Source organism: Emys orbicularis, chromosome 11, assembly GCF_028017835.1.
Source record: "Emys orbicularis isolate rEmyOrb1 chromosome 11, rEmyOrb1.hap1, whole genome shotgun sequence".
NCBI lineage: Eukaryota > Metazoa > Chordata > Testudines > Emydidae > Emys > Emys orbicularis.
This window is the reverse complement of record NC_088693.1, coordinates 64,362,330-64,375,141: the sequence shown is the minus strand read 5'-3', so window position 1 is coordinate 64,375,141 and position 12,812 is coordinate 64,362,330. Positions and strand designations below refer to the sequence as shown.

At 44.0% G+C, this 12,812-nt stretch overlaps 1 protein-coding gene across 22 annotated transcripts in view; it reads right to left on the bottom strand.

Moving 5' to 3' along the window:
- Positions 1-1,552: 1,552 nt before the first annotated feature.
- MAP2 (microtubule associated protein 2) overlaps positions 1,553-12,812 on the bottom strand; it is a 97,734-nt gene continuing 86,474 nt past the window's right edge. For 18 of the 22 annotated variants that reach the window (XM_065412957.1, XM_065412958.1, XM_065412959.1 and 15 more), the window contains 3 exons: positions 7,596-7,677; positions 3,935-4,047; positions 1,553-1,768 (listed from right to left, as the gene is read on the bottom strand). In XM_065412957.1, coding sequence (XP_065269029.1) covers positions 1,553-1,768; positions 3,935-4,047; positions 7,596-7,677 — 411 coding nt within the window. Of the gene's footprint in view, positions 1,769-3,934; positions 4,048-7,595; positions 7,678-9,061; positions 9,155-12,812 lie in introns of all 22 variants that reach the window. The other 4 variants (XM_065412954.1, XM_065412956.1, XM_065412969.1 and 1 more) reach the window with 1 other exon arrangement.

Genomic DNA, 12,812 nt, shown 5'->3' with positions numbered 1-12,812 from the left:
AGTTTATGCACACTTTTCTTATACTTTTTATAGTCAACATACACTTGCTGCTTCTTTGTTGAGATTTAAAGATGCCCTATTTATCTATTCAGTCACCTTGGTGATCCAGGCTAGGCAGTTCGTTTTATCTATCTATTTAATTTATTAATTATAATTTATTGGCATCTCTACAGTGTTTACTGCTATACTACCAGAGTGTCCGAGTGTACACATAAGACACTACTGAAGGTATGGAATGACACCCAAATACTTTTTTCAACTTTAGCAAAAGAAAAAAATTCAATGAAATAAGTCCAACATTCATTGTTACTACAGAAGTTTTAAAAAAAAGAAGCTAAAACCAAACTGTTTTTGATTTAAAAAAATCCAGAATCCAAACCCACCTCTTTGGAAACCCTTTTTCTAAACATCTGGAACTCACAAAATCAGTCTTGGTGAAAAAAGGAGGGTGGGGAAAAGGAATAATTTTTCTAGCATCACAGAAGAGACTTGCATCTGACACTAAAACAGGGTCACGGCTTTTAGTTGTTACAGAAAGCAATTTCATGCTAAACGTTTTTGTCTTTTTATGTATTTTTTTCTGAATAGGGAAAAAAAACCCTGCTAACATCTACTTTTACATACCTAAAATTGCAACACCAAAGGGTGCAAGAGACACAGATACTGTGAATAAAGAAGTATAATATTCAAGTATATGAGGGCGTATCACAAATGGCCACAGAGAAATATATATATCTATAATACTGTATCAAACAGATGGAAAGGATGTGAAACCGGTAGTGTGTACACAAATCTAGCCGCTTAACCGACATTCTAATCAGACACAAGCCCATTGAAATGGAAGTGCTTCCTTTCAACAGCGTTTTTGTATTAAAAATGCCACTTCCTCAAGCACAATTCAAATGTTTTTCAACTACTATTTTTAGTTATCAGTTAAATAATTTATTGGAATCAGCTATACACTGACATAATTATCCAGGCCCCAAAACGTTAATAACTTAATCCAGTCTTTCTCCTTCTACCCATTTATACAAAATAACACTTTTTAAAATTAAACTTGATTTCCTTTATATGCCCTTCCCATCCGGTAACTAGGCTCTTCAGTTTAATTTAACCTGTAATAAGTTACAATGGGCAACTTTTTTTTCCTCCCACCCATCAACAGAACAGTGAAATGAGCAACTTGGGATAGTAGCAAGTCAGAAAGAGGTGGATGGCCCTCAGGCACATGGAAAGGTAAAAATGCATTTTATCATAGTACGGTACTCCATGCAAGACAGAGCAGAGTGACAATAATCGTCCAATGTCATACACTGCAATTGCATACCCATGTAAAGCCAGAGTCTTCCTGCTGTAAATGGAGATCAGGCCAATTTCTGCATCTATTTAATTATTTTGGGTTTTTTTTTTTATTGTATGGTTGCTACAGTCTTGGGATGTGACTTAATTTTAGACATGGTAAAGAATGAATGTAACACCTGCTCTGAGCCCATTCCTGCCAAGAGCTCATGTCTAAATATTATTACTTCATACACTGCTAAATGGAGCAAATTCATAAGCCCTGCTTAGCAAGGGCGGCCGTGACATCTTCAGCGAGGGTAGCAAGCTGAGGGGATTCCAGCAGGTTGATGCTTCCAGAGGATGAGACGTTGCTGAGTCTGCGCGGTGAAGGCACGCTGGACCTGCCTGGTGACTGCGTAATGATCTCGGCCCCGTGATCTACACGGGCTTTAGCATGCTCTCTGAAGTTTAGCTTCTGGCTGTCAATCTGTTCAAGAAAGGCAAAATGCATGTAAACCTTTGCTTCTATTGCTGATTTGATTTGAAACTCCTGCCTTCTGTGGTGACACCCTTTCCTAGTCACACACCATCCCACCTTTTCAGTGTGCGGCCAACTCTCTCCTTCCCACATAGGACCTGTTGCCGTATGGTGCTGATCACCTTCAGTTCTTGAAGTCAGTGGGAGTTGAGAGAGCTCAGCCCCTGCCAGGAGGTGATCAACAGCCTCACAGCACTGGACTCAGGAGTCACTCACCACCAGGGCCGGCTCCAGGCACCAGCTGAGCAAGCAGGTGCTTGGGGCGGCCAAGTGGAAGGGGCGGTACGTCAGGCTCTTCGGCAGCAGGTCCCTCGGTCCCTCCCGGAGGGAAGGACCTGCCGCCGAATTGCCGCTGAAGAAGAAAGCGACGCGGTGGAGCTGCCGCCGATCGTGATCGCAGCTTTTTTTTTTTTTTCCCCCGCCACTTGGGGCGGCAAAAACCCTGGAGCCGGTCCTGCTCACCACCTTTGCTTGGGCCACCACTGCTGGAGCACGTCCTCTAGCCAACGGGCCCTGTCCTATGAGCCTGCCAATGATTCCCACCAAGGCGACAGCCGAGTGAATAATTCACAACAAAAATGTATCTAATAAATCTAGGCTGGGATTCCAAAGGTGCCTAATGGGATTAGGCACCCAATGTCCACTGACTTTCAGTGGGATTTGGGTACCTAACTCCCTTAGGCAGGACTGAAAAAACCCATCTTTTGCCTCTATTACTGAATATCCATGTGCATATCATGTTTTCATTGAATTCATATATTATTCTACATTTTATTGGTCTGAAATGTCTTTTCTTTTTTTAAAAAAGCCTCGTAAGGATTGAACATGTGTGTATCTCTGTGAGTATTCAATATCTGTAATGGGTTAAATCCACCCTTGCGCAGAGCATCATCCCAAGGCTTAAAGTGGGACTTGAGTGGTGCATAGGCCTTGAGCTGGCCCTCTGCACGGGCATGAATTTCACCCTGTTTGAGTTGCATTGGTTTGCTGTGGTTGGTTACAACAGTCGTGATATTGTTTCAGTTCTCTGACTGGATGATCACACAAGCAATGCCAGTGTAAGTACTTGCTTGTGCAAAGTGAATATGCACATGTGTTTATGTGATTCTGATATTCGCATTGTTTGAATGTTGCTCAAATGAAATGTTCACAGGAAGCATACACAAAAGGCCAGTGAGCATGGCTGAAAGGCATATACCGAGCATTTTTGTAATAGTCACCCAGTGCTATTCAATACAGAGTGGCTGAGATTTTCAAAGGTGTCTAAAGGGAATTAGCGTCCAGTTTCCATTGAAATCAATTGGAGTTGAGGTAACATTTTCAAGAGCGCCTAAGCCCCATTTTCAAATGTGACGTAGGCACTTAGGATCCTAATGTTCACTGAAAGTCCTTCTCTCTTTTTTTATGCCAATACAATGGCCCTCTGTGATTCAATGACATTAGGTGGAAGAGTAAGTTTTGCACAACTAACTGTGTTTCTTACTGGAGTGACCTTTAGAATAAAAACCCGGACTGAATTTCAGCCCAAACTTAAAACCAAACTCCAAATTTCTAAAAATTTGGTTCAGTTTCCTGGCATCTTAAAAAATACATGGTAAAATATAAACAGATCTTGCTGGTCTGCCTTCTGTTTTCAAATTTCATGCACTTTACAAATTCTCTGGGGTCAGAGGCATGTAATGTGATTCTACACTACTACTCACCCAGAGCACCCTGGAACAAAGGAGATTTGAAGACAGCCATTGGGTCAGGATTACTAGACTGACTAAAACCCCAATGTGGATTTGGAATAGCGGCAAAGGTAGAGGTCTGGAGGCAAAACAGAAGTTCAACTGGGGAAAGGGAAAAGCATTGGGCATCAGGAGGGGCAGCCTGGGAGTCACTGGCTCCAGGTTGAGAGGATCAACCATAGAAAAGAAACCTGTTCTATCTTCTATTCTCCTGTTAGTTGCTTTTCCTGCTCTCACCTCTATAGCCCTGTATATAAGTGACACTCATTTTTCTGACCCATGTATACCTGCTGTGTAATTTACACCACAATTCATGTCACTGCTAACTTTGGGCTGAAGTGCATTCTCAAAGGGAGCAGCTCAGTTCATCAGGCTGATTTCTTACCTTGATATTGCCACCTCCAGGTGTATGGTGGGCATTTTCAAGGGAACCAACTTTAGCGTGAGCTTTTTCTTTGAAATCCAGTTTCACACTCTCAATTTTCACACGTCCCCCACCTATTCAAGCAAAATCAAATAAAAATTAAGAAAATAAAGTAGTCCTCAATTTCAAATACACTTTGTTTTGTTTCCTGAAAATGTAGCTTGAGGGCCAACCAGGCAAATCAACTGACAGAATTAGCTATTAGTGCCTTATTTTTTCTGCCCTCCCAGTTCTGTCTGGGCACAGACATTTATTACTTCTCTGTCAAATATGATCTAATAATTCATAAAGGGCCAGATTTTGAGAGGTGAAGAGCACCGTGCCCTCTATTCAGCAAAGCATTTCAATACAGTAGAACCTCAAAGATATGAACACCAGAGTTACGGACTGACCGGCCAACCGAACAGCATGTGAAGAAACCAATCAGGCAGCAGCAGAGACAAAAAAAAAAAAAAAAAAAAAAGCAAATACTGCACCGTGCCTGTACTGTATCTTAAAGGTAGGCACATCTGGGCTGCCTGTCCCCACCCCAACCCCATGCATGGGGCAGCCACTTACATCTAGTAGAGAAGACGCTAGGGCTGCCAGCCCAAGGCAGCCGGCAGAGCAGGAGCAGCGCTGGGGTCTGCGCTACTTTCACCTTCCCCCAGTTAGGGGCGGGGGCGCTGTTTTCCCACACATTCCTGGCTGGGAGGGAAGGGCACTGTTTTAAGCTCCCCTCCTCTGGCTGGGAGAGGGACAAGCTGTTTTCACCCCACCCTCCCAGCCGGAAGCGGGACATGGTTGCAGTCCGATCTAGGGAAAGAAACTGCCTGCAAGGAAGCTGCTGGCACTGAGGAGAGAGTTCAGCTGCTGCTGGAACTGGAGCCCAAACTGCACTTTGTTCAGAGTTACGAACATTTCAGAGTTACGGACAACCTCCATTCCCGAGGTGTCTGTTACTCTGAGGTTCTACTATACTATACTATAATCATAACTTCAATGGGATTTAAACACTTGCTCAAGTACTTTGCTGAATAGGGATGGACTCAATATCTTCATCAACGATTTAGATAATGGCATAGAGAATACACTTATAAAATTTGCGGATGATACCAAGCTGGGAGGCATTGCAAGTGCTTTGGAGGACAGGATTAAAATTCAAAATGATCTGGACAAATTGGAGAAATTATCTGAAGTAAATAGGATGCAATTCAATAAGGACAAATGCAAAGTACTCCACTTAGGAAGGAACAATCAGTTGCACACAAACAAAATAGGAAACAATTGCCTAGGAAGGAGTACTACAGAAAGGGATCTGGAGGTCATAGGGGATCACAAGCTAAATGTAGATCAACAGTGTAACACTGTTGCAAAAAAAGCAAACGTCATTCTCGGATGATCATTAGTAGGAGTGTTGGAAGCAAGCCACAAGAAGTAATTCTTTCGCTCTATTCTGGACTGATTAGGCTTCAGCTGGAGTATTGTGTCCAGTTCTGGATGCTACATTTCAGGAAAAATGTGGACACACTGGAGAAAGTCCAGAGGAGAGCCACAAAAGTTATTAAAGGTCTAGAAAACATCACCAATGAGGGAAGGTTGAAAAAAATTGGGTTTGTTTAGTCTGGAGAAGAAAAAACTGAGCGGGGATATGATAACAGTTTTTCAAGTACATAAAAGATTGTTACAAGGAGGAGGGAGAAAAATTGTTCTCTTTAACTCTGAGGATAGGACAAGAAGCAATGGGTTTAAACTAAAGTAAGGGCGGTTGAAGTTGGACATTAGGAAAAACTTCCTGTCAGGGTAGTTAAGCACTGGAATAAATTGCCTAGGGAGGTTGTAGAATCTCCATCATTGGAGATTTTTAAGAGCAGGTTAGACAAACACCTGTCAGGGATGGTCTAGATAATATTTAGTCCTGCCACGAGTGCAAGGGACTGGACTAGATGACCTCTCGAGGTCCCTTCCAGTCCTATGATTCTATGTGTTTAAGTAATTTGCTGAAGTGAGGCTCAGTGGAGAACCTGCAATTCCCAGTTGAGTCAATGGTATCTTGTGGCAGTAGGTTCCACAGATTAAATTTGAGCTGTGTACAGAGAATTGTTATCTTTCAGTTTAAATGGAGCATTCCCCTTGTACTTGTATTATGAGAACAGGTAAATAGGTCCACCTGTATCATTAGTTTGTATATCTCTATCATGCCCCCTCTTATTAATCTTATCTCTAAACCAGGGATTGGCAACGTTTGGCATGCAGCCCATCAGGGAAATTCAATGGTGGGCCGGGACGGTTTGTTTACCTGCAGAATCCGCAGGTTTGGCCGATCACAGATCCCACTGGCTGCGGTTTGCCGCTCCAGGCCAATGGGGGCTGCCGGAAGCGGCAGCCAGCACATCCCTTGGCCCACACAGCTTCCCGCAGCCCCCATTGGCCTGGAACAGCAAACTGCGGCCAGTGGGAGCTGCGATCGGCCGAACCTGCGGATGCTGTAGGTAAACAAACCATCCCGGCCGGCCAGCGGATTTCCCTGACGGGCTGCGTGCCAAAGGTTGCCGATCCCTGCTCTAAACTAAGCAGTCCCAAACTTTTTCCATCTCTCCTTATATGAAAATGTCTCAATTAAATAAAATAAAGAATATTATTATTATTATATTATTTCCATTAGTAACTTGTGGTGATTTGTACTTGGATTATTTATTAAGTGAATATTAGTAACCACGATCTTTCTTTCGTAGATGAACAAACCCAACATGTGGAGGCCTGTAACACATTCATTGCTATATGGACTCAAAGTCCTAAGGATCACATGGGATTTGCATCTGAATACATTTGTTAGCTTATATATGTGAAATCACACACACATATATATATGATCATTTAGTTCTTTATTGATTGCATATATGAAGCTTGTGTACACTATATATTCCAGTATACTGAGCATCTGAAATACTTCATATTATGGTTTCAGACAGGAGTATGTAACTAGCCTGGTCCAAATTCAGATCTGGTGTAAGCAAGTGTAACTCAACAGAGGTCTACTTATATCCCTGAATTTAGTCCCCACTTATGTAAAGGTAAAAACTTCCCATTTGGGGGTTGAATCATGCACCATTTTCATCACCTTGAGCACAGGCATATTAGATGTGTATTTATTAGATTTGGGTAATGCGCTTTCTAGAGGAGAAAAGTTTTGTAGGGAGGATGCTGGCTGATCAAATACTCTTTCTGAGATTATGTATATGCGAATCTGAAATTGGAATAGAGCTCTTAATGTTCCAGTATGCTGTCACTTAATAATCATCTCATGATGGACTATAAGCAGTATCTTTATCATTACTTCAGGTATCTACCAGTTAGCATCTTGAGCTGTGGGTTTGAGCATGCATTGCTGAACATTCTAGCCTTGAATCAGCAATGCATTTAAACACATGCTGAATTTTAAGCATGTGAGGGTTTTGCTAGATTAGGCCAGAGGGCTTAGCATCCAGCCCCTAAGAAGTGGGTACATTAGAGAACCTCCACTTATCCTGTTCACATTACTTGCATGAGTAGTAAGTTGCTTCAGTGGGTCCATTAACATGAGATAGGCAAGCAGGATTTTCCCCCTAATATGCCATATTAGTTCAAATAATTCCTACATTACCTGGTCTGTGACGGATGTTCTTCAGGGAGCCACATTTGGAAGTGACATGGCTCAGATCTATTTTCTTGGTTACAATTTGTATCTGTTGAAAGTGCACAAAACACGTTTTAGGAAGAGCAAAGGGCAAAAAGGAAGAGTGCTAGCTTCGAAAAACACTGGAAAAGAAGAAATAGTTAGCAGAGAACAGATCATGCCAGAAAGGTGAGAAACATCTGGATTAATACAGCAAGCTCCCATTCCACCAAGGAACCTGACAGTGGCGTGTTAAGTCTTTTCATTAGTAAAACAAAGATGTGAATCAAGAAGATAAACAAGGGTTATTTTCTAAGAAGCTTCTGAGCTTTCCTCTTGTGGTGAAAGGCGGTGCCTCTAAGCGCTGTGTGTAGCATGATACATATTATTGTTCTAGTCTGCTTTCTTTGTTCCTTTCTTGAATACTTATTTCCTGGGAATTTGGGCTTTTAATACCATCCCTTTCACATGGTTTATCCTGATTTTCAGATTCAAATCTCTTCCCATGTCCTTCTGTCCCCATAAGTACAGTGTAAACACTGAGTGTGATTCACTACTGAGTGACTCCAGTTTTACATCAGATTAAATCCATAATGGGGTTACACTGGCATAAAATGGGAGTAACACAATGGCTAATCAGACCTTCTGTCTAAACCCTGTTTATCCTGATTTTGTATTTCTTTTATCTGTCTATCTGTCATCTAACTCTGTTAATTTTATATAGTCTTCTGAGAGAGAGAGAGAGAAAGACTCTGGGACAGAAGTGCACACCCAACCTTGAATGACAGATGGACTACGCTTTCGGTCTTTCTGTTACTTTGTCTGGGGTGACCTAAAGAAGGCAAATGTACAGATCTGCTGTACAGCCAGGACTTCCCCTGGTACTTCCAGGAGCTTGAATGAATGACTGATTTCTGTGGAATTGTGAGCAAATGTGAATGAAGCCACATTGCAGCAGTGTGCATCTAGGCAGTCTGGCCTTTTCACCGGGGACAGAGGGAGATAGAACACTGCAGTTTAAGAAAAATGTAATAAGTGAAAAGTGTGTTTGTCACTTCCTTGAAATTAGTCACCTTGGATCAGATCATGTAAGAGCTGAGCAACCTCAGCTCTCATTGGGCTCCTATTTTGGGGTTCAGTGGAAGCTGTAGCCACTTAGCACCTCTAAGGACACTCAGCTCCTTGCAGGACTAAACCCGTGGCTGTAAAGACGCACTCATCCTCTTCCTCCTAATCCGTTTCCTGGTTGAATCCTAAACATTTGCTGCGGTCTGTGGGGAAGGATCAGAAGCCCACCACGGAACACACAGGGTTGACAGACTACCAGACCAAGTTAACACGTGAAACATAAGCAAGAAGGGAAATAGTGCTTGGAAGGAGGGGAGACAGAGGGCTGGCTGTGCAAGGTGGGTCATCACAGTCAGGACGCCTTCTGAGGTAGCGTCACTACTTACATTTCCTCCCCCTGCAGAATGTTTGATGTTATCCTTGGAACCACATCTGGACTGAATATCGCTAAAATCGATCTTCTTGTTTAAAATTCTAACCTAAAAGGAATTGGAGGTAACTTACTATGCTGTACACATGTTCTTTCAGTCTGCAGGTTAGAGGACCCAAGATGGCTGTGACTGCTACTGGTGGTATGGGCACTTGGGTTTAAACGTTGGCCAAATGGATACAGCCAGCTATGGAAAGCAGCCTCAATGTTAAAATTAATCTATTGCTCTTTTCACCTCCTTCCAAGCTGGTTGCTGGTCAAATGAAATATAATCGGTGATGGTTATATTCTGGGAGTTCTCCCTTTAGTCCTAAGGATCCCAGTTTGTCTCCAATTTATATAGCCATTAATCTCCTGGCCAGGAAAGACTGGAGTGGATGCTCTTGGGAGGTTGCCAGCACCTCTCTTAAGTTGTCCAGAGGGGGTCCATGCAGAGAGACCTGGGACAGAGGACTGTGCCTCCTGTACAACAATACCAGATCCAGCCAGCCCAGGGAGCATGGAGTCAGGAGTTGGACTCTGGTCTCCTGCTTAGCACTTACTCCTAAAGAGCCCTCAGATTGCCTACGAAGGTAACCAGTGATATTTATTGCCATTTTACAGATGGGAAAACTGAGTCATGGGGAGGCTGTGGGCTCACTTACACCTCTCATCAGATTAAGCTGTGACAGGAAAGAGGACAAGGTGCACCACCTGGTCCTGGGAGCTTTTTGTCTTTGTCACAGTTTCCTGGTCACTGGGAGGAGAATGACAGCCAGTGAGATTTGCAACACCTGTGTAAAGTGTAACCAGTGCTGCCCCGCCATATGGACAATACACCCCTCTGGGACCACCGGCACTGCTCCTCCTCTGTGCTCCCCATCACTGGCAGCCACATCCCTGGGGGAAAAGGGATCCCTGTACCTTTCCCCTCACACACTCAAGTGGCCATCATTTGTCTCTCTGTGAGCCAGCGACAGAGCCAGGACTAGAATCCAGATCTCCAAACACCCAGCGCCACACTCAGCCCACTGGACAACAGCTGCTCCATTCAGATCCCCCCACTACAGCAGCATCTCCACCTGGCAAAAGGAGGAGCTTACTGGGACACCAATAATTTTGCTTTGGTCATTGTGCTTCTGTTTTTCCAATAAACAATGCACGGCAAAACTGTGGGTGCCCCCACCCGGGGGCGGGGCGGGGGGGTGCAGGCTCCATCCCACCAGAGGTTCAGATCTGCACCAACCAGCCCTGTGCTCCCCTTTGTGAGCCCTGAGAACACGGGAGGGGGGACTAGTGCTGCTAGTGCTCAACTCCCCAGAGGGGACGTGAGCCGACATTTCTGGAGCATGCCCCTGGCTCCACAGGCCTCTGTCAGTGCCCGGAGCCCTCACCGCACCTTTTAAAAAGTGTAGCAAATGCAACTTCTGAACATGTTTCCCGCTTGCTTCGCTGGCGGCATTATGCCTGACTGTCCTGCACAGTCATTATGCCTCCAGCCACGATCACCCAGGTACAGCACTGCAGCGCACGTCTGATCACACAAGCCGTACGTACCCTGGTATGCCTGAAACAAAGCCCTAAGAGTAAGACAGTGACAAGCAAGCTTGTCACACACAGGTCTTTGATATTATAGTGAATTACAGCCTCAAATAGAGAGACAGATTAGATAAGATAGATAGTGTCCACCACAGAAGGTCTGGCTGGTGCAGTGGAACAGAAAACCCAGAGTCTATGAAATCATGAATGAGGACAAGATGGCTGACTTACTGCAGATAAGAGAAAGACGATGTTGCTGGATGGGGGGGCGGAACCACTAGAAGAACAGGCAAGAAGCACACCTGAGGCTGAGGGAGCGCATCTGCCATCTGTGACTCACATTTGCAATCAAGGAGTTTTACTACCTCCAGGGCTGCTTTTGGAACATCAAATAACAGCTGGAGCCAAAAAAGGTGAGGAAGTTTCCACCTGCACCTGGGTAGGACAATGCAACCTTTCCTTCCAAATGGCCCGTGGGAGCCTCATACACACCAGTCACCTCAAGAGGTGGCGACTGCAATGGGTTCTACTTGGGGCCACACACCGGGACCAAGGCTTAGAAGCTTACACAGAATGCAGCTGACCATAGGCTGAGCAATACACCATCATGCAGGGAGCATATTACACTAATGCTCCACAGAGCTGCACTGCGTGCCGCTATCTTTCCAGCAAGAGATCAAGGCGCCGATTTAATATATAAAGCCCTACCTGATCTGGGATCTGGTTATGTGAGGAAGCGCCTTTCTACTTGGGTCAAGCTGCCACAGTGGCATAGCTTGTTGGTGTAGCACACAAAATCATGTCCCTTTGGGGAATGGAGAGATGGGGAAAAGCATGTGTTTGACAGTGCTCCTTCCTGACGCATGCTAGATCAGACCATGAAACTGCAGGCACATAAACTAGCTCGCCCCATGGTTCTCCCACCTGATCACCAAATGTCTGGGTTTTATCCTTGCATCCAAATGGTGGCTAGGGTCCCGTGTTAGAGTCTCGGTGGTGGAGTAGTGTCATATTCTTTGTTATGTTTTTCTCTATGGGCCAGATCTTCAGCTGGGATAAATTAGTGTCGCTCCATTGACTTCAATGACAATATGAACCAACTGAGCATCCCCAGTGAGGGATTTCTGCTTAAAAATTGAATGGATGGTGTGACCCAATGTAATTCCTTGGGGGCCACATCCTAAGGTCTTTACTCAAATATTGCATGATTTTTATTCAACTCTGCCTGTCTAAAATAAGGACCTCAGGATTTGGTTTATAATACTAATGTACTTTGAATTTACAGCGTCTTTCCATGCAAGCTTTATATTTTTGTAAGGCTTGCTGATAGGCATTTCTAGATGCTTCAACATAGCATTCATCACAGTCATATCTGTAACGTAGCTGACAGGCAGAATAGGAAAAGCTAAGCTGACTGACTGATATTTAGCTGATAGATAGATAGATTGATAGAGACAGATTCATTGGTACCCTCTAGCTGCTTACTGTCGATCTGGTAACAAAAAGCAGACGCAAACCCTGCTTATCTGTCCAGTGGGAGGAAGGCAGTCTTGTGGCTAAAACACTACACTGGGACATATGTAATCTGGATTCAATTCCCAGCTCTGCCACAGCCTTCCTTTGTGACCTTGGGCAAATCACTTAATCTCCCTGTGCCTCAGTTCCCCATCTATAAACTAGGGACAATAATACTTCCTTGCCTTACAGGTATGTTGCCAGGATTAATGCTTGTGAGGCTCTCAATTACTAGAATCATGGTGGCCATGTCAGTACAATACCTTAGTAGATAGCTAAGCTGGAGTGCACCGTTGAATCAGGTCTTTTGTCTGTGCTCCTGTACCTGAGTACAACATTTGTGCTATTTCTTTTCCTTCCCTGGTGTGATGCTGCCAAACCAGGTGCCTGCTCATGCCAAGGCAATTGGGCCTCACTAAACACTGACAAATGCGAAGCTGGAAACCAGTCTGCCTCACCTATGTGTTACTATTATTAAAATAGATATTAGAGTTATAAGAATGTCTCTAGTGTTTAGACTTTATGGGATGCTTGTAGGAGGCTGCACATATTAATCCTACTTATAACATCTGTATCCCATGTTATAAGATAAGGTTTAAATGCTTGCTCTGTAACTATAAAAATGTTTGCTAAGACCGTGAACCCCCACCATCAGGGGAGAAACATCATCAAGT